Here is a 21,765-nt window from a genome sequence, read left to right as displayed (position 1 = left end):
GAATCCTTAAACTCCCTTGTTAACACAATAGACGGCCTTGTTGAACTCTGGGAGGGCTGCCAATTGGCGGTTGTGGGTGTAGACGAGATTCCCAGCAGAAAGGTATTGTCGGCGTGGGTACCGCCGCCTGCGGTGGACCCAACAAGGATTCTGTCAATACTTGCCAGACAGAATCCTAACCTCCATACCAGCTCATGGAAGCTCATCATCCGGTTAAGTGACTCTCGAACCCTGTAAAGAAGGAAAATAGGACCTCGGTCACGTTTGCCGACGTTACACTGACTGATCCGAAGAGATGCGCAAGTTATTTTAATAGACAGTTTGTCGAATACACCTGAAGTGATAAGATGAAGAGAAGAGTACTACGTCGCATTAGGTCTCATCCTGTTGAGGATGAAGCAACACAATTTACAATGGATGATGTTGCAAATGTCATCAGGGACGCAAAATCAACCAAAACGTTGGGCCCTGATGGAATCTCCATGGTAATGTTGAAACAGCTGGATATGACGGGAGTCGAGTATCTCACTAAAGTTCTCAATTTGTCGCTAGCCACCCACATAGTTCCTGAAGTCTGGAAAATGGAGAGGGCGGTCCCGCTACTGAAGCCAGGTAAGGATGTCATCAAAAGTGAATCAAACAGACCGATTTCGCTTTTGTTGCCCGCAGCAAAGACCATTGAGGTTTTAATCCTCCCCAGCCTGAGAAATAACAAACAAGAAGTCCAAGACCCGTAGAGTGAAAAAGGGAGTTCCCCAAGGTGCGGTGATATCTCCGGAACTGTTTAAACTCTACCTCTCCTCTATTCCGCCCCTCCAGACGACATCGAGATCGTAACATATGCGGATGATTGCACGATCCTGGCGTCAGTTACCTTCCCTGGTGACATCTGTGAGAGACTGAACTCCTATTTAAGCGATCTTAGCTATTTTTTTCCACGCGAGGAATATGCAGATTTCCGCCACTAAATCTACGGCCACTCTGTTCACTACATAGACCACATATGGCTTGATAGGTCGGTCTGTGGTAAACTATGCGGCTCCAGTTTGGTCTCCGAGATTATGTGATACGAATTGGGGAAAGATTGAAACCTGTCAGAATGTCGCCCTGAGAACAGCAACAGGATGCCTCCTTATGTCTTCAGTGGACCATCTACATGAGGAGGCAAAGATTCTTCCAGTACAGCAACACAATGACATGCTTTCACTGCAGTACTCGGGTGTTACCGTGAGAATCATCCCAATCACCAACTTGTGGGTAGACCCGACACACCCAGGCATATCAGGAAGGATATTCATGCTCCAGAGAGGGAGTTTCAACAATATAGGAGAGATCCCCTAGATCAACCATGCATATCAAACAGGTTTAAATGGTATTCATACGGACGCAGTTGCTAAGGCCATAAGTGTGAATAAAGTCCTCGGAGTACATCCCCATCTAGCACCTCTTTTTAGTACGAAGATCTTCTTCATATTATGTCAATTTATGAGCTTGAGAGAACCTACATGTTGAGACTTAGCATCATGTAGGTTCTCTTCCCTTTTCTCTTCGGGGATGTTCATGGGAAATACATAGTTGTTTCTTGATTCTTACCTGCATCTTGATTATATCATTTTTAAGTTTATTAACTTCACTTTGATACGGTAACAATTCAGTTACACGAGATTCTGCCAACATTTTATCACGTGCCAAACGATCCAATTGAGATTGCAATTCTTGCATTTTGATATTTGAAGCCTGTCGAGACAAAGGAAACAAGTAATTAGAAATTAGAAAGAATTTATAAAACTAGTTTTCAAAAATTTACCTCTAATATCTGCTGTTGTTCGTTGTTGAGAAATTGATAGCTAGCTGCCGCTGCCGCCATAAATGCCGGATTTAGGGCATACAAATCATTAGCGGAAGTAGCAGCTGCATTTCCGGTAGTTGCTGATAGAGCAGGATTTGAATGAGATGTTGATAAAGATGATGCCGAACCTGGTGGCTTAACGGTAGAACTTTGAGTTCCTGGTGCTATAGCTGCCATTGAAGTCATTACATCGCCTGCTGGTTGCCCACCTGGTAGAGGAGCAACAACTGTGGGTGCAGTGGTTGTGTTGGTGCTTTTGGGTGCAACTGGCAAAGGTTTTGGTTGTTTTTGACCTTTCTTGGGTGTTGTGCCTTTGTTCTTCTTATGTGGCAAGGTATTGGCGTGTTGTCCTGATGATGCACCACCAACTGCTGTAGTTGTTGGTAATTTATTGGGTTCCAAACTGTGATAGCTGGTATTCAAATGATCATCACCCACATCTACACCACGTTCACTTGAGGAACCTTCAATTTGTATAATGGGTGCAGGATTCTCAGCATTTGGATAGAACTTTGAAGATGCTGCAGCTGCTGCTTGTTGTTTCTTGTCTTCGTTTTCAATGGCAGTGTTCAGCGATTGCGTCGATTGGGATTTGTTGCGATTATTATTGCTGTTGGAATGTTTAGATGAGGACTGTGAGGGTGTTTGTCCTCTGCGGAAAAGTGATTTTAATTTAATCATGTTGGGGCAGCAAATTTGATTTATTCGTTGTTATGGAATTCGTTGTTTTGTTGTTTCAAAAGAAAGAAATTTTTATACAATTTCCCCCTTTGGATGGATGATTGGATGGTTTGATCAACACAAAAAAATATAACTTCAAGGCTTGAATTTTATCGGAACAAGTCCATGTCCAATTGTTTAAAACATTTTGTTCTTATTTTTGTTTTGTTTTAATTTATAGAGTTTATCTACTTATATTTGTTTAAAAAAGAAAAACACAATTTTAATTATTTTTTTGTCCACTGACTAGTTGGTTGTGACGTCGTCGAATGGTTGGTGCCTAAACAAATAGCCTGCATTAAAATAGTAAATGTCGAATTGTGAAGAAAAAATCAAATTGATGGGCTGGCGGGCGGCAGAGAGAGTGTACGTGAAATCCATTTCAAAATCATGATTTCATTAATTCTGTTGACAAATTTATTAGAATATTGTTGCTTGACTTCGTACCATACCGGCTAGAGTCATTCGTGTCAGTAAGACAGTACAGGAAGAAAGAGAAATCCCCCCTCTTCTTTCCGACAAAAGTAATAATAGCTGGCTGTCGTGTAATGCTGTACGATATGTGGAATAAAAAGAAGACTGACTGTTAGTCAGTTACAAAAACTACGACGAGGAAAAAAAAAAAGACGACAAAGAAGACGTGCAATGCATTTTCAAAAACTACAATATCCGTTCCCTTCACCAATTGGCTGCAATGTTTGCACTTTGTGGAGAGAAATGATGTGTGAAGAGAGTCATTTAGTTCAAGGAGAATTTACATAATGAGAAGAAAATTTCCTTTTATTTTACTATTTATTTGACAGCAAAGACAAAATACTTATACAACAACAAGAAGTAAACATTGAAGATCATTGTTATCAGGGCAAATATAAGATACAGAACAAGATTTTAGTGTTACCAGATTATTAGGAACGACGCGAGCGCATTAAAACAAGTTTAGGGGACAATAATAGAAGTAAATATGTACGTATTTTTAAAAAGAAAGCCTTCCACAGCGGTATAACTGTTAAGAAGAAATATAGGTTATATCGAAATAAACATAACGTCTGGATCATCCGGATACAATCGAAATGATTTAATCTACGTGAATAAGTTCGATTCTTTCCACTTTGCAGTATACCTATATACACTGTCTCTCAAAAACAAAATGAAGCCAAAATTGTAGCAAAATATTTGAGTTATTTGAGTATGTTTTCCACAACATCCCCGAAAAGACATATCAATGAATGCACGCAGATTCATATTGGCTCAATGATATTGGACATTATTTTTATCGCCGAAGAAATTGTGGTGGAGGTGCAGATCAAACCTAGTACAGATTGGGACCTATACAAGAGTAGTTTCAATAGCTATACAAGCGAGATCAGGAAAACTAAGAGGAATTCTTGGATTAACTCGTTTAGTGAGGCGATAGAGGGAGAGGAGAACCTACACTCCTGGGTCAGAGAGTCTTTGTTGATAGGTTGATAATTCAAGAATTTCTTGGGCGATCAATACTTTCCAAACCTATAAATCTCCAGAACGCAACGCTTGTCTTTTTCTTGACTTATATTCCAAAGGCTGAGAAGCCAAGCCACTCGTTACCGAAGGACTACAGACTAATTTTAATCTTTCTTCTTTTCTACTTAAAACTTTAGAAAGGTAGCTAGACTTGCAAATTAGATCTTACATAGGCCGTGATCTCATAAACAACTTGCAAAGTGTTACATGAGATTGTGAGTTATATAGAAAAGAATATGGATGACATGAATCATACCTTGTAAAGTTGGAATCCATTAATTCTGCTGTAGAATTACTGTGTGTCGCATCTATTCTAACTAGTTGGATTGATAGAACGCTGGAAAGCGGACTTATCAATTCAAAAATTGGAGAGAGCTCCGTAAGGAAGTCACCCACTAGAGACACCTCACAGGAAGGAGATTTAGCTCCTTCATTATGACTTCTGGTGGTGAACGGGATAGTCAAGGAATTCGATAGACTAAGAACAAGGGTAGTTGTCCATGCAGATGAAGTAATCATTCTAATCAGTGACAAATTTTGTCTACGCTGAGCTCTATCTGAACTCTCGCTAGGCTTATCATAATGAGTCAGCATCATAATGCCGCACATACTAGATGAAATGCAATTAACGAAAGCGAAATACCTGGGAGGTTATTGACCAGCTGCTAAGATGGAACAGGAAAACTGAGGAGCGCACCGTAGGTAAGACCTGGGGCCTCTGACCGCATATAAACAGTTGTCCTATCATGACCCATGGCTGTGTCGTCTGGTGGTAAGCCCTAAGTAATACTTCGAAGTAAAAGCCTCGATACATATGCACTTTGGCTTTGGCTAGCTTAGTAGAAGATCTTACATCGACATGTAGCTTAGTTCGAATATGGCATTGATATTTCCTTATTCATATATATTCATGCCTGCCTATGACTTAATCCAAACAGCCATGTATCTTATCTACCGTGGCCTTTAGCTACTGTGCAACGAGCTGCATCAGTTCTCATTACTGGAGCAGTTAAAATCACCCCTCAGACAGTATTGAATGCTATATTGGATATCCAACCCCTTGACAATTAAGCAGCCCTATATGCTTTGAGGCTCAAGGAGATTAAGATGTGACACAGCTAAGGTAATAATCCCTGATTGGAGTGATACCCTATCTATCTTCACTGAAAAATCGAAAATGGAAGAACCCACGTAGCTGATGTGTATTGTGAAGAACTGAACATCGGACGCTCGCACAACAAACTTAACAACTACAGTGTTTTTCAGGCAGAAGTTTTTGCAGTACTGTAAGCCCTACAACTACTACTTCTACTTATCTGCAATTTTACAGATAGGATAGTCACGGTGTACGTTGACAGACAGGCTGCTCTAAAGACGTTTGAGTCCTTCATTATTATATCTATGACTGTTCAAAGTTTGCTAGGTACCAGCGCACTGCAATGTAGAGAGATGAGATAGTTGATGAACTGGTAAGCCATGGCTCCCAGTCTTCAGGACTTCAGGTGGAGGACTGTGTAAACCCACCGCTTTGCTTCTTCCTCAGCAAGCTTGGCAAGCTCTAGGCAGAGAAAACCGTAAGGATTTGGAAAAACGTAGCTGTAGTGCGATTCTCCAGCTCGATTTTTTGAGTTACCGACAAAAATTTGTTAAAAAAAAGAATTATTATCCGATGGTGACTATGTAATACGTTAGATTGAAGTTTGCTAATTTTATTCTACTTAGGTACTACATTTGAGAAGCGAGATATCATTTAGAACAATGTTGTAAAGATAGCAGTTAGTAAAATATTTTGCATTGTTGCATTTGGTCTGTTAAATTTCAAATTCAATTCATAGTTTTACCCCACGGATAAAACTAGGTTTACATTGAGGATACATTAAGTAATAAAAATCAGTTAGGTATATCTACTCTCCATCTACATTCTTCCTATCTTTCAGCTTTTTTGCCCCTGCTACCCAATGCCCTCACTTTTCAGGATTAGCACAATGAATAACTGATATCCGTGTAAAATGACTGTCATCAATCAACGGCAGCTGCGCATCCTATAACTTAACCTACCGTAGCCTTTAGAGTACTTTTGAACTGGCGCTTATTATGTCGAACAAAGCCACAATAGCAGCATTGTCATGTTAATAAACGTCAATATAAGCGTACTTTTGGCTAGAATTCGTGGTTAAAACCTTAATAATTGAGTTAGATAGGTATTTTCTCTATTTTGTTTCGCAGTTCATTTCAGGCGATATAATTTTGATATGTCTAGAATTGAAAAACGCTGCATCTGTTTCTAGAAACTGTAATTATAACTTCTAATTTAGAATAAATTTTTGTTCTTTAAGATCCTCTGAATTCCACTTCGATTTTGATCATTTCCACTCTACTGAGATAACAAAGAATCCCTTCCTTTTCCTCAAAATACCAATCCCAAAACATTGTGGTAACACTGTATAAGCAACAATTCTCCTCTCAAAGTTCTTTATCACTTTCCCTATCTCACTCACTCACTTGATAATGAAGACAACAACAGTTCCTCCAATTTCTCTCCAAACAACATTCCTTAAAAATCAAATCATTTTCATTAATAAACAAAACAACGTAGTTAAAATTAAACAAAAAATGCATTTGTTTACTATTCTCAAAACTGCTTAGAGCTGTTTTGCAGTCAAAGCAGGTCTTTAATTCCCGCCCGAAAAGGAAGAAACCAGAAAAATAAACTGAGACAAAAATGTCCATAAAGTAGCCTAACTCGTTCGAGAGGGGTTTTTTGGATAGATAAACGATAAAAACCATAAAAACAAAACCAACAGCAACAACAACACCACAGTCAACAAATGTAATGACATTTCTTCTTCTGTTGAATGTTGTTGTTATTTGTTGCGTGTTATTTTATTTGTTATGTTGTGTTGGCGCTCGCTTATCTCCTATCTGTGTTTCTTAAAAATGCATAATACCAATTCCATACATGTACACGCCGCCGCCGCGGACAATGAACATGAAATTGTAGAGCGGGTAATTGTATCACATACTTAAATAGAGGGATAGATTTATTTATGTAAAGTGTAATTACTCATTGCATTGTGTGGTAAATGGACAGACATATGAGCAAAGCTGACTGCTGTTTTTTTCTTAGAAGAGAGTAGTGAATAAGAAAAAGGAGAAATGCGGCAACAGTTATTAATACAGAGCCAGAGATGGGAAACTCAATGCATTTACAAGGCTTTCACAGAGTTATGAATTTAGCCTTACTAAGGGGTAGTTTACACTATATGTAAATGTCATATGACATGATATTTTCCATTGTTATATATTCGCTAATATGTGCAATATTGGAGATTTTCCTTACGCCATTTACTCTGTGGGCCCACACCAGCAAAAATGTAAAAAAAACTACGTCTCCACATTGCCTCCGTGGGTAGATATGGAATGGTTTTTTTTCGTGTCATATGACATTGATAGATAGTGTAAACTACCTCTAAGATAAGTTAAGAGGGAATGCCAAAGTCGAAGTTATTAACGTCCAAAGAGCAGAATCAATACTAATCACCGGTGCCATAAAGACTACTTTACAGGTGGACCTCAATATAATACTAAAAAAGCTAGAGAACTGCTAAGCAATATGAAAAGGGGCAGGACCCATTCTATCAAGGCTGCGGCAGTTTTGGACTGCTAGAAAAACTCCTTTGAGATCCTAAAATTAAGTGTTACTTTATTTTGGGTCCCGGGCCATTGCAGGAAATGAAATAGCGGATGAAAAGGCGCATCGCGGATAGATATCTACCGATGTTGCAATCGACAACTCAATCAAACCATCTCTGTTACTTCATACGGCAGCTAGGACAAATATATCGGGATGAAGCAACTTCTTAGTTTAATGAATTCCATCTGAGCAGCGCTCGATCAAAGACGAAGGTCCTCCAACACGGCCGTTGTGCCAGAGAACATTGATGCTGTGCGTGAACTGCACCATATTTAAGCATCTCGACATTCATAAGTCGATGGTCAGACTAGCACGATTTCAACATGGCGACGTCAAGTTTATAGGCGAGGGGTATGAAGTAGTGAAATCCATGTACATGGTTTTCTGTGTTTGTTGTGTTGCCTCTTCTTGTCGTTCGTTGCAAGATTTTTTCTTCCATTTTCTTTCATTGTGATTTTCTCAAGCCAACGTTAACAACGAAACAAGCATAAAAAGATTTAACAAAAACATTTTATTAACCCAGATATGCCCATTGCTTGATCGTGATCATTTTAAAAGTATTTTTATATTATTTTAGAAGCAAATGTGAAATAATAACAGTATGTTTATATGTTTTTTAAAAATTTTTTGAAAGAAGTGGTTTTTGAGGCCACTTTTGGACACAGGGTTTTATCATATAACTGGGAGTTATGGAGTTAGTCCAAAGACACCTTTCGGCATCTAGTAAACGTTTTTTCGTAGTAGGCTTCACATCGTGTATGTTTTCGTTATAAAACTACCCAATAATTAATCGGTCATAACGCAAATCATTGTAAAAACTAAGCGATAGGTGGAAACTTCGATGAACTAGACCTCAAAACTCAAAAATAGTAGCTCAAAATAATGGAATCACATAATATCCCAAGAGCTACAGATGTGTACTGAGTATATCACCAAAATAAACGGTACTTTGATAAACATAACATATCAAATTAGCAAGAATTTTGTGTGTCCTATATATAGGACGCTGGGCATATCTGGGTTAATGAAATAGACAAGATTAAGCTATTACTATTAATTTAATTATTAATGTTAATTATTTTGTGTTGTTGTTTAGTTTATTTATATATGTTTTCTTTGTTTTTTGGTATGAGAAACACAACAAATGCGAATAGTAAAATAAAGGGACACGAAAAAATCTTAAATTTCACGTTAACGTGTGTGGACACTAACGAAACTTGAAAAGAAACTTTAACGAAATTGGTTTCAAGAAACCTTGCTAGTCTGACCATCGACTAAGGACTCCTAATCAGTAAACAAGAAATCAAATTGTTCACGTTGTGATAGATGGAAGACATTTATGGAGCGTGTTGGATGCACGTTCCTTCCGAGGAGCAAATATAGACTCGGACCACCACCTTGTTGCAGCAAAGGTACGCACCCGGTTAAACGTAGCAAATAAATTACGAACAGACACAACCCGAAAGTTAGACATCGGTAAGGTGTAGTTTACACTATATGTAAATGTCATATGACATGAAATTTTCCATCATTATATAGTCGCTAATATGTGAAATTTTGGCGATTTTCCTTACGCCATTTACTTTGCGCGTCCACACCTGCAAAAATGTAATAAAATTACGTCTCCACATTGCCTGCGTGGGTAGATATGGAATGTTTTTATTTCGTGTCATATGACATTGATAGATAGTGTAAACTACCTCTAAGCTGCAATCACAACATATAGCCACAGTATATTCCACTCAACTTGCCCAATTGCTTAATCAAAGCACTCCTCGTCCCGATAACATCTCAGCACAATGGTAAAGTATTGCCCACTCCATGCAAACAGCCGCAAAATCCATACTTCTGGTATCCAAGTATGGATTTTACGACCTTCACCAAGGAATGCGTGGTATGACCAGAAGAGTCTTGCTGCTACCGAAGAGAAAAATGCGACATATAGGGCTGCTCTACAATCAGTAGCAACGCGTAGCCGACGAGAGAGGTATCGGGGGAAAAGGAGAGAAGAGAAACGTCATTTCCGCAGAAAGAAGAGAGAAATAGAAATGCGGGTGTTTGAAGAAATCGAGATGTACAGAAGCCAGAATGAAGTCCGAAAGTTCTACCAAAGAGTGAACCGTCAAACTGATGGTTTTGGCACAGACACATCCTCCTGTAGAGACCAGCAAGGTAATTTGGTAACTGATACAGATAGTGTGCTCAGGATATGGAAAAAGCTTTTTCCAAACTGTTGGTATCCAATAGTAGCGAAGACGGCAAAGATACCACAGATCCAATCCAAGAAGATAGTATTGAAGGTATACTGCCCAGCCAAGATGAGGTAAAGACAGCAATAAACCGGCTGAAGAATAATAAGGCAGCAGGAGCCGATGGCTTACCAGCCGAGCTGTTCAAAACCGGAGACGACACGCTGATAAGGTGTATTCATCAGGGATATTGTGCGAACGACTGAAGCCTATGGTCAACGAGATAATTGGACCATACCAATGTGGCTTTAGACCTGGCAAGTCCACCATTGACCAGAGAAGACCCAAGAGATGCAGATCGACACATACCACCCTTTTGTCGACTAAGGCAGCCGAGCTGTTCAAAACCCGAGGCATCAGATAGTTAGCACCATCTGGCAGGAAGAACGAGTGCCCACGAGAAAGGAGATAATACTGTATGCTCTTACTATAGGGGAATGAGTCTTCTCCCTACTGCCTACAAGATATTGTCAGGGATATTATGTGAACGACTAAAGCCTATGGTCAATGAAATAATTGGATCATACCAATGCGGCTTTAGGCGCGGCAAGTCCACCATTGACCAGATATTTACTCTGCGGCAAATCCCAAGAGATGCAAATCGACACATACCATCTTTTTGTCGATTATAAAGAAGCCTTCGACAGCCCCTACGTTCAAAGGTATTCCAAGCCATGCCTGAATTTGTTATCCCCGCAAAGCTCATTCGGCTTTACTGACACTCGATACTCAGTTGAAATAGGAAAGAACCTTTCCGAACAGTTTTGTACCAAAAGAGGTTTCAGACAAGGAGACATCCTTTTGTGTGATCTCTTTAATATCCTACTGGAAAAAATTATACGAGATGCGGCAAACGTTAAAAGAAATGACACAATTTTCACCAATGGCCACATGTTACATGCTTATGCTGATGATATAGACATCATTGGACGATCAGTAAAAGAAGTAACTGATACCTTTATGAAGGTCGAAGGAGAATCTGCAAAAGTGGGTCAGGAAGTAAACGGCGAGAAGACCCAGTTGATGGTGTCGACGCGCAATGGGTCCAGTGAGCTCGGACCAACTGTTGAAGTTGGTTCCTATAATTTTGAGGTAGTAAATGATCAGTTAGCATCCACCATTATCCGGATTTTGGTGTGTACGCGATCCCTACGTTCAAAGGGAGGTCGCCCCCTCGGTTCGGTGGGGTGGGAATGAGTGGCGTTGGGAACGATCGAAAAAAAAACTTCGTCTACCTCGGCACCACCGTAAACACAACAAACATAAGTTGTGAAATAAGAATTGTATTGGCCAACAGATGCTACTTTGGCTTAAGTAAGCAGTTTAAAAACAAAGCCAAGCGGTATACCAAAAAGCGAAGCAATAAATAAAGAGAAAGGGGGATCTTTTCTTAGTTCGGCTTATGGAACAAATGTTAACAGGCCAGCTAAGTAAAATATTACGTATTCGTAGTCTGTTCATACAATTGATGTGAGCCATTGGAACTGCGCTGTGAACTAGATAGTCCCATATAGTTCATTTGGCACTACTTTAAATCTAACGAGGTAATATGATTATCGTTTTAAAGCTTATTGAGAATACTTTTGTGAGTGTAACAGGAGAAGTATATGTATATCTTTGTCGTGAGGAAAACATGGACTATCTGATCCAAAGGCGCCCCTAAACAACGTAATGATGATAAAAGTAAAACATTTCCCAAAATGTCAAGACCTTTAATTCGGAAAAGTATGGATTTACCCCCGGAATGCAATGATTTATTGTGATCAGGGTCCCAAAGAATCATATCGGTCCAGAGGATAATGGTTTTAAAGTAAGATATTTCCGAAATGTCAAGACCCATATGTCGGAAAGTATGTACTGCCCCCTGGAAAACTATATATCGTTGTGGTTAGGGTCCGCAGGAACTACCTACGGTAAAATGTCAGCCCGATCTGAAAGATGCCCCTAAACGACACTTGTTCCACTATATTTAAGTCGAAAATAGAACTAACACTGAGAAAGTCTACTGCGAAATCAAAAAGAGAAAACAAACATTCATGGAATTTACGTGAAAATCCCTCCCTACTCTTCTACAATGATCCATCGATATTGTTGTACAATCAATGATTGTACTTATTGTAAACTGTTTTTTTTTTACAATTCACATTTTCCATCTCTGGTACATCAATTAGAAAGGGAGAGAGGGATTTGGTTGAACGAAGAATTTCACTAAATATGGTTGTCATCTGTTGAATGCTTTCTCATGTAATGGAAATTTTATGAAATAAAATGAAAATAATTTCAAAATTTGAATGGAACATAGGCGTTTTTATGTTTTTTTATTTGCTTACTAAATGGATACATAACATCGTTCTTTCCGATTAAGCAAAATAGTAAAATAGTTATTTTTATATATTCCTTGAACTTCGTCATCAAGTAGCAACAACTTCATAAAAATATTATTTATTTCCCATTTTTAAATTCGTTTTCATTGCCATTTTAGGATATTTGTGTAGTAGGCGCGCGCTATTATTGATTTCGCTTTCAATCAAACGAGAGTATCGACGAATGAATGTGGGTTGTATAATTTTGCATATCATTTCATTGAACTTTTATTGAGTGACTAAAAAATGATTTTAATAAAATGACCTTTATTAATTATGCAGTGATTTCTTGTTATTGTTGTTGGCCATTGTTATTTTGAGTTTTTATCATTCATTTTTGGGCATTGTTGAAGTTAATTTGATGTGTTGTAGCATTAAATTTGAACATCACTGTTGTATTTTTGTTTAATTTACTTCAATCTAGTACGCAAACACACACACACGTACAAACATAAAAGAAGTAGATGACAAGCAGTGAGAGAGATGGCGGCCTTACAACAGCAGCAACAGACATTCTTCTTCATCTCTCACACGCAGGCAAGTAAACACACACAACCGCCCGCCCAGCAATATAAAAAACCAAAGTAAAACTGATCGTATTCTCGTTGTTGTTGTTTTTGTCATGTACTGTGCAATAGTTGCCACTACTCTAGACTTGTAGACTGAAATCGAAGAAGAAAACCTATGAAAATCAACATGCCATGCCAGCCAGCCAGCATCCATAAATTAATGATTGACATTTAAATGACACTTAAAACGATTTAGAAACGTATTTTTCTTTGGCTGCACTATTTGCTCTCTTTTCATATTATTATTAAGAAATTTCGCTTAAGAAAATTCCATTACAAACTTCACAAAATCATTAAAAAAAGAGAAAATCTTTTCATCAATTCACACACAAATGCAGCAACAAATGAACTCCGATCGTATTGTAAAAGTTGCGAGAAACGGCAAAAAACCAACAAAATATTACACACAACTCAAATTACACACAGAGAAAAAAAAATTAGGAAAAAAATAAAACACACAACAACAAAAAAGTCAACCGATCGACGACGACGACACCGTGCCAAAACACCAAAATACATCCGAACGACCAACAACTTCGCACGAATTGAATAGACGTACTGATGAACTGAACTAAAATGCTTACTAGAGTTCAAGCGCACACACAACACAAATACTAACAGCAACAACAATAACAACAGGCGACAGAGAATTAAGACACAACAACAACAAAAACACGTTAACTCCACACAAAAGCAACAACTACAAAGTACTTCTCTCTCACGTGAGACTTGAGCCCATAGCACAGCGTAATTGAAATAAAAATGGAAATGAAATAAGATAAAAAACAGCAACAACACAAAAAATAAGAAACAAGAAAAACATGTCATGTAATTTTTACACGAAAAAATCAAAGTGGATAGCAGAGAATAGGCAACAAACAAAAAGAAAACAAATCAAAATCAAAAACTAGGGACAACACCCCTAGCATCAACCTCCTAGCAAATGGAAAAACAACACCAAACAATGCTTAGAATCAAAGTCAACCACACAAAGAACCAACAATTATGGCCAAGTGAAAAAAGATGACTAATAATGTCAACAGCATTAAGCAAAATAACAATGTTTTGTATAACCGAATAATAAATAAATAATAAGCAAAAAATAAAATACACCCTACGAGGCCGAGCCATAGACGAGACGACAACAGGCATCACATGGAATGAAGCAGAAAATAAAAATAATAACCAAAGTAAACAACCAAAAACAGAACACAATCACTCATAAGAAAACGAAAACATGGAAGAACAAGAGACCGGTATTTATTGACAGGAGAGGAGAGAGCGCATCAGCAAATGTGAGAGAAACACCCAATTGAAAACAAAACAAACGCCTTTAAAATATAACAGTATAATAGTGTATAACACAAAAGGTATAACATAATAGTCCACATGGCAAAATACAACACTGTTACTGTTGTGTTAAATTGACGATCATGTTAATATAACATAAGCTGTGTTCCAGAACTAAAAAGTTTTTACAATTTTTACGACTTTTACACATTTTACTCCAAAAACCGTTCCCGTACACAAAAAAGTTGTAAAATGTTCACTTCTCTTTAAACAAACATGGCGCTGAATGACGCTCTCTTTAAAAACTTTTTACACGACAAATTTGGGCGAGTAAAAAAATAGTAACATGGTTGCCGGCGTCTGATTGGCTGATACGCCGACTTTGACATTTGTTCCAGTTTTTTTGACGTATTTTCCATTTTTCCGTTCCCGAACTATTTCAAAAAACTTGTGTGTGACAACAAATTTTTTGCAGTTCTCTCTTTTACGAGTTTTACTATTAAAAAGTACGGGAACGAAGCTATAATGTGAATTATAATACTGTTAACTATAACACTCTCTTAATGTTTTTATTAACAGATTTTATGAGAATTTTCTTAGCATAGACACAAACACCCCGTGTGTTTTGTTTGTTTACACATAACACCTCTAGGTGGCGCTCGGTTATAACAGTACAAGTTTAGATTCTGTTAATGTAAACACATCTGCTGCATGTAGGTATAATGAAATGTATGTATATTGTTACGAATGTAACTGATAGGTTTAAGCAAAGATGTATAACATAACAAGATAAGACATTTCCATTGCTACTATACATCGGCAGATGGTGCTGGTGGTCTAACATAATGCGAAGTTACGATATTGTGACATGAATTATGTTATATTTAACATAGTTCACATTGGTGTACGCTTTTGTTTCTGTTAATTGTATGTTATACATAAACGCCCTCTATGCTTGAATATGAAAATTTAAAAAATTTTGCATGATGTCCAATCTTTAAGATTGTATGTCTTTGGTTTAAGTTAGTTTAATTTCCGTTAATTTAAAAATTTGAATTGTAACGTAAAGTTTTTATTACGCAGTTACTTTATTTAAGCAACAACAACTACCATGTAGAACTCTCTTCATCATTCTAGTCGTTACATTACCTTTTGTTAATGTTCTTTTGTTTGTTTTGTTTTGCAACAATAATGTAATTATCGTTTAGTTCCTACTTCTTGTATTTCGTGTAGTTGTTTGTTGTTGTAGTTACGTCATTACTGTGCTTGTATGTATGTGAGTATGGATGTTCGCTTAGTGCGAATGTGAGTCTGTGTGTTCGCTGCACAGATTCGAGTTGTTGCCATATTTCTAGATATTTCTAGACCAAGGAGATTTTGGGTATAAATAGAGTCACGAATGGCAACATTGAGTAGTTGTGTTTTAAGCGTTGAACTGAACAGATCGGTTAAATAAGAGCTGCGTGCTAACTAGATACAAGCTGTGTGCTAGTAATTAAAGTCGGTTACGAATAAGTGTAATAAAGTAAATAAAGCATTGTAGAAACGTAATCTAAAACGAACCCTGTTTTATTTGGTACAAATCGTACTGGGAAATAAAACAACGTCTACACGGAGATTAGTTAAACCTAATTCCGTAACAATTGGTGTCAGAAGTGGGATTACGATCATCCTACAATGAAGTTTAAGGATCTACGAGTGGAAGACTTGAAGAAGGAGCTAAGTAAGTTGGAGTTGTGTTCTACTGGCAACAAGGCCGAACTACAAAAACGCTTGTTGGAAGAGTTCGAGCGCCGTGGAATGAACATCGATGAATATGAGTTCGACGATAAGGAGGAAGTCGAGTTACCGGCAAAGGGCGAATCCACTGTTGAGGAAGTTTCATCGGTAGCTGCCAGGGGTGACGATTTGAAATCAATGCTGGCTATGATGATGCTGGAAATGAATAAGAAAAATTAAGAAACTTCCAGACTTATGGCGGAAATGAAATCTGACAACTGTAAGATGTTGGAAGAGATGTCCAGAAAGAGCGAAGAAAATTCCAGAAAATTAGCGGAAAAGTTGGAGGAGAACTCTAGAAAAATCACCGAAAACTTAATGGCAGAAAATTCTAGGATGTTTGAAGAAAATTCAAGAAACTTAAAAGAGGAGTTGGAAGAGAATTCTAGAAAAATTAACGAGAAACTCGAGAACATCACGATGGTGATTGAAAAGAGAGTAGAAAACGTGGAGGTACAAATGAAAGAGTTGGATAAAAAGATTTTGTCTGTTGACGAGAAAGTTCTGGCCCATGGTGAGAAATTTGTGAACCTGGAGAAGAAAATGTCGGAACTGGAAATCAAAGGTGGTCCAGTGAGAGCTATCCATAACGCGTTAAAAATTAAGCCTCCAGTGTTCGACGGCTCTACCTCTTTCAATGTGTTCAAATTACAGTTCGAGACAGTGGCTGCTAGAGATTCTTGGAACGACAACGAAAAGGCGGTATCACTCCTTATGGCATTGAAGGGTGATGCTGCTGACGTATTACAGGGTATTCCCGCCGCTTCTAGGAACAACTATGGAGATATAATGGCTGCTCTTGAACGTAGGTACGGTAGTGAACACAAGCAAGAGATCTACCGAATGGAACTGAGGGGAAGAGTCCAGAAGCCAAATGAGACTTTACAAGACTTTGCGGCTGATATAGAGCGGTTGGCGCAGTTGGCATATCCAGGAGAGACACATCCATTGGTGGACCGCATAAAGATTGAGACATTTGCAAGTGGTATTCGCGATCCAGAGATAAAATTTGCGACGTATGCGGCACCGATTGGAACGTTTGCAGAAACCGTGTCATTTGCCCTGGCCCAAGAAACCGCGAGGATGCTGGTGAAACCTAAAGCTTACAACGTGAGGAGGCTGGAAGTTGAGGACAACAATTCCCAGACCGTTGTCGATCCGCTAAAGGATGCACTAATGCGTGTGAAACGAGGGACTGAAAAAACGAGAAAGACTTGCTACAACTGTCGTAAAGCTGGACACATTGCACGAGAATGCATATTACAACGACCAAGGCCCAGATCCACCTCACCGCCTTCAAAAAGCGACGACCAACCGGTGGCCAAGAATCTGGAAAGAGAGACATCAGGTGAATCAAATGAAATGAATTCCGTCAATCACGAGGCGCCGCTGGCAGGGGATGAAAACGATGGTCCCACTATCTCTATAGCCATAGTCCAGCAGGAGAATCACAACTTAACGGTTAAAGGCTTTATCAATGGTGTATTGCGTACCTTGACATTGGACACCGGTGCAACAAAGTCCATTATTAGACCAGATTTGGTGAAAGGGAAGGTATTGCCGTTAAATGGAGTCAAATTGCGGACGGCCACAGGCGAGACTACAACGGTGCATGGAAAGGCCTACCAAAGGCTGAGCATGGGTAGAAAATCTGTAAATTTCGATTTTGTAGTGGCCGATATTGTGGACGAAGTTATACTTGGTGTAGACTTCATGATTGCCTTCGATATAAACCTGGACATAAAGCACCGTGTGATGACTTGGTCCAATGTGGAAATACCGATTAATGTGGGCTACAAAGAGAAGAAAAGCATGTGTCGCCCTAGCGCAGAATCTGACGAAATCGCTGTAGATGTCCGTACGCTGAAGGTGGAAGCCGCCGAAAAATGGCCAGTACGAAAGCGGAAAAATCTCGCAACGAGGAGGAAAAAGCGAAGATGTACGTCGAGGAAACGTCCATCGAAAAGCGGCCGTACAAGAAGGAAGGACAAGCCCGATGACGACCAGGTGGCACTTAGGAGGGTGACCGAGAAGGAAGATATAACGTCACGATTCCTGGAGAGAAAGCAACGTCGTCCAGTAGAGCAAAAGTCCAAAGCTGACGCAGTAGAGGTTACATCTAAATTAGTTGCCACCACTATAGACTAGTCAAGAGGAACAGGCTTAAGCGGGAGGCAGTGTTACCAATGCCCATACCACAGAGAGGGAACTGTGCCTATTCGGGACGAACAGGCTTAAGCGGGAGGCAATGTTACGAATGTAACTGATAGGTTTAAGTTAGTTTAGTTTAATTTCCGTTAATTTAAAAATTTGAATTGTAACGTAAAGTTTTTATTACGCAGTTACTTTATTTAAGCAACAACAACTACCATGTAGAACTCTCTTCATCATTCTAGTCGTTACATTACCTTTTGTTAATGTTCTTTTGTTTGTTTTGTTTTGCAACAATAATGTAATTGTCGTTTAGTTCCTACTTCTTGTATTTCGTGTAGTTGTTTGTTGTTGTAGTTACGTCATTACTGTGCTTGTATGTATGTGAGTATGGATGTTCGCTTAGTGCGAATGTGCGTCTGTGTGTTCGTTGTACAGATTCGAGGTGTTCCCATATGCTCTAGATATTTCTAGACCAAGGAGATTTTGGGTATAAATAGAGTTACGAATGGCAACATTGAGTAGTTGTGTTTTGGGCGTTGAACTGAACAGATCGGTAAAAGAATAGCTGCGTGCTAACTAGAGACAAGCTGCGTGCTTAGTAATTAAAGTCGGTTACGAATAAGTGTAATAAAGTAAATAAAGCATTGTAGAAACGTAATCTAAAACGAACCCTGTTTTATTTGGTACAAATCGTACTGGGAAATAAAACAACGTCTACACGGAGATTAGTTAAACCTAATTCCGTAACAATATATTAGCTGGCGGGGGCATCTTTATCCATTCTATTGACATGACACAACCAACGCAATCGTTGTAACTCGATACGTTTTACTATGTATGTATATTAGGCCTTGGCGATTTGTATGGAAGGAAAAAATTTTAAAGGGGACCTTCACGTTTCTGATTCCTAGGACTGAACTCAGTAAAAAAGTCCGTTAGAGCATAGGTCTACGGTGAAAATCGAGCCTCCCGATTTTGACTTTAAGTTTTTTATCCACGTTTTTAGACAATTTGGCATATAACAGCCAAACTATTGAGATTTTCCATCCAACGCAAAGACAAAAATTGTAGCCAAGACAGTAATTAAGAACTCTCTAACACATCGCAAAAGCATTGGAACGCTCCCTCATGCAGTTTTGGCCTTGAGAAGGTGCAAACTTTTCGAAACATGTCGAAAAATGGCACTGTGCTACAAAAGTTGACCAGAGAAATATTCAAGCGTTCTGATTGATGCAAAATTAGGTCTAAAATTACTTTTGAAATTGTGTGTTTGGGGTCCAAGGCGGTATTTGCCCTATGACATACCTTAATTGGTCCATATGACCAAAACAGGCTGCCAATGAAAGCAATGAAGACAACTTTAACTTTTGGTCATATGGACCAATTAAGGTATGTCATAGGGCAAATACCGCCTTGGACCCCAAACACACAATTTCAAAAGTAAAGCACAGAGGAGACTCTGTTGTGGTATGGCGTTGTATGAGTGCTTCTGGTGTAGGAAATCGTGTCTTTATGGAAGGAATTAAGGATAAGATGTATTATTTAAACATTCTGAAAGGATAATTTGAAATTTAGGCGCTGAAAAAATGGGATTTGGGACAACATTCCAATTTTATCAATGAGCCCGAGCACAAATCACATATTTTTCCAAAATTGATGCTATGTAACTGTCCAAAAGTGATTCAAACACTTCCTCGATCCCCGGATTTGAATCCTATAGATAATTTATGGAGTATTTTGGAGACAAATATAAAAAATCGTAACATCTAAAGTATAGGAACACTGAAATATGCCTTGCAAGAAGAATGGGGAAAAATTCCGATATCTTGCCCCGAAAACTTAGTTAAATCTTTGCCAAAAAGGCTAAAAGCTGTAAAGGATAACAAAGGATGTCATACCAAGGGCTGAAACCCTAAAAAATCCTTTTTGTTTCATGAAACTTTTAGAGTGCATACTTTTTACTGTGAGGTAGAAATCGAAGTAGTTTAACCATTTTTAGTACATATGTGTTCAAATACCTTGCATATTGCAAAATTTGTAAAAATTCCAATTTTTGTTGTTTTTTTTTTCGTATATCTTACTTATATGTAATAAATGTTGATGTTTCCGCTAATTATACACTTCCGCTCACTTGAATAGAACCCCCCCGCAAAATTTTATTCAACCTCCATTTTTTTCCGAATTATACAAGATATGAAGTTTTTAACTTTTACTATATTTTGCGTCATGTGTTTGGAGTAAACTTAGTCATTCATTTGCATTAAAATCCAATTTATATAAGAATTATACAAGAAATACTAAATTAAGTCAAAAATTGGAGTAGAAAATTTGGCTCATTTGAATAGAACCCCCCTTTAAAACTTGGGAATGCAGAAAGATTGTGTTAGAATAGCGATGCATATTCACTCTATATTGAAAACGAAGTACTTTCAGTACTATTCAGTAAAAGGATATCCATCCTGATTAAGGATACATCCGTATATCCTGCTTTGGAAAGGATACTTTAAATAATCAGGTTTAATGCCTAACAAACCGTGCTTATTTCTGTCAACAAGTTTATTTTTGGAAGCGTACTGTCTCCTAGAGTCGTATATTTTACGCATAAGTTATTCCCATACAGTTTAGAGAATATTTACCACTGTTGGATATAGTGGCCCCTCCAGGATATCCGCATTTCTATTCAAATCTTTAAGTTTTGATGACTCGAAGTGTACAAAAGTTTATAAAGTCGTAATGAAATTGCCCTCGGGATATCCGAAAATGTTTCTCTATACTGGAAATGTCTATTTTAGAACTCCTTTATAAGTTGTCGTGCGCATTTAGGGTGAACAAAATTGACGACCAAGTCCTTGATAATTAGTAATGCGATCCAGCACAATAAAAACTCATTCATCGCTACAGAAACAATTTAGAAGATGGTCTTCCATTCAGTAGACGTGAAAATAATAGTTATATTGTTATACAATTGTTTACTTAATGAGGAGAATCCTTAATAGTTATGAAGGACTTGGGCGTTAATTTCTTTCACCCTAAATGCGCACGACAATTTACAAAGGAGTTCTAAAACAGGCATTTTAAGTATTGAGAAACATTTTCAGATATCCCGAATGGCAATTTCAATACGATTTTATAAACTTTTGTACACTTCGAGTCATCGAAACTTAAAGATTTGAATAGAAATGCGGATATCCTGGAGGGGCCACCATATTCTACAGTGGTAAATATTCTCTAAACTGTATGGGAATGACTTATGCGGAAAATATACGACTCTAGGAGACAGTACGCTTCCAAAAATAAACTTGTTGACAGAAATAAGCAAGGTTTGTTAGGCATTACACCTGATTATTTAAAGTATCCTTTCCAAAGCAGGATATACGGATGTATCCTTAATCAGGATGGATATCCTTTTACTGAATAGTACTGAAAGTACTTCGTTTTCAATATAGAGTGAATATGCATCGCTATTCTAACACAATCTTTCTGTATTCCATAGTTTTAAAGGGGGGTTCTATTCAAATGAGCCAAATTTTTTACTCCAATTTTTGACTTAATTTAGTATTTCTTGTATAATTCTTATATAAATTGGATTTTAATGCAA

The 21,765-nt window shown here is 38.1% G+C and overlaps 1 protein-coding gene across 27 annotated transcripts in view; it reads right to left on the bottom strand.

Annotated features, from left to right (window-relative positions):
• Window positions 1-21,765, bottom strand: part of spdi (sperm antigen with calponin homology and coiled-coil domains split discs) — an 83,436-nt gene that overhangs the window by 10,809 nt on the left and 50,862 nt on the right. For 10 of the 27 annotated variants that reach the window (XM_073974960.1, XM_073974959.1, XM_073974965.1 and 7 more), the window contains exons 3-4: window positions 1,808-2,501; window positions 1,594-1,737 (exon numbers count right to left, since the gene is read on the bottom strand). In XM_073974960.1, the coding sequence (XP_073831061.1) occupies window positions 1,594-1,737; window positions 1,808-2,035 (372 nt within the window). In that variant the 5' untranslated portion in view covers window positions 2,036-2,501. Of the gene's footprint in view, window positions 1-1,593; window positions 1,738-1,807; window positions 2,863-13,221; window positions 13,518-21,765 lie in introns of those variants that run through there. The other 17 variants (XM_073974954.1, XM_073974949.1, XM_073974948.1 and 14 more) reach the window with 17 other exon arrangements.

The sequence above is a fragment of the Musca autumnalis genome, unplaced genomic scaffold (assembly GCF_047663935.1).
Source record: "Musca autumnalis isolate F117 unplaced genomic scaffold, ASM4766393v1 scaffold_3, whole genome shotgun sequence".
Classification (NCBI taxonomy): domain Eukaryota; kingdom Metazoa; phylum Arthropoda; class Insecta; order Diptera; family Muscidae; genus Musca; species Musca autumnalis.
The sequence above is the reverse complement of the archived record's forward strand: the minus strand, read 5'-3'. Positions and strand labels throughout refer to the sequence as shown.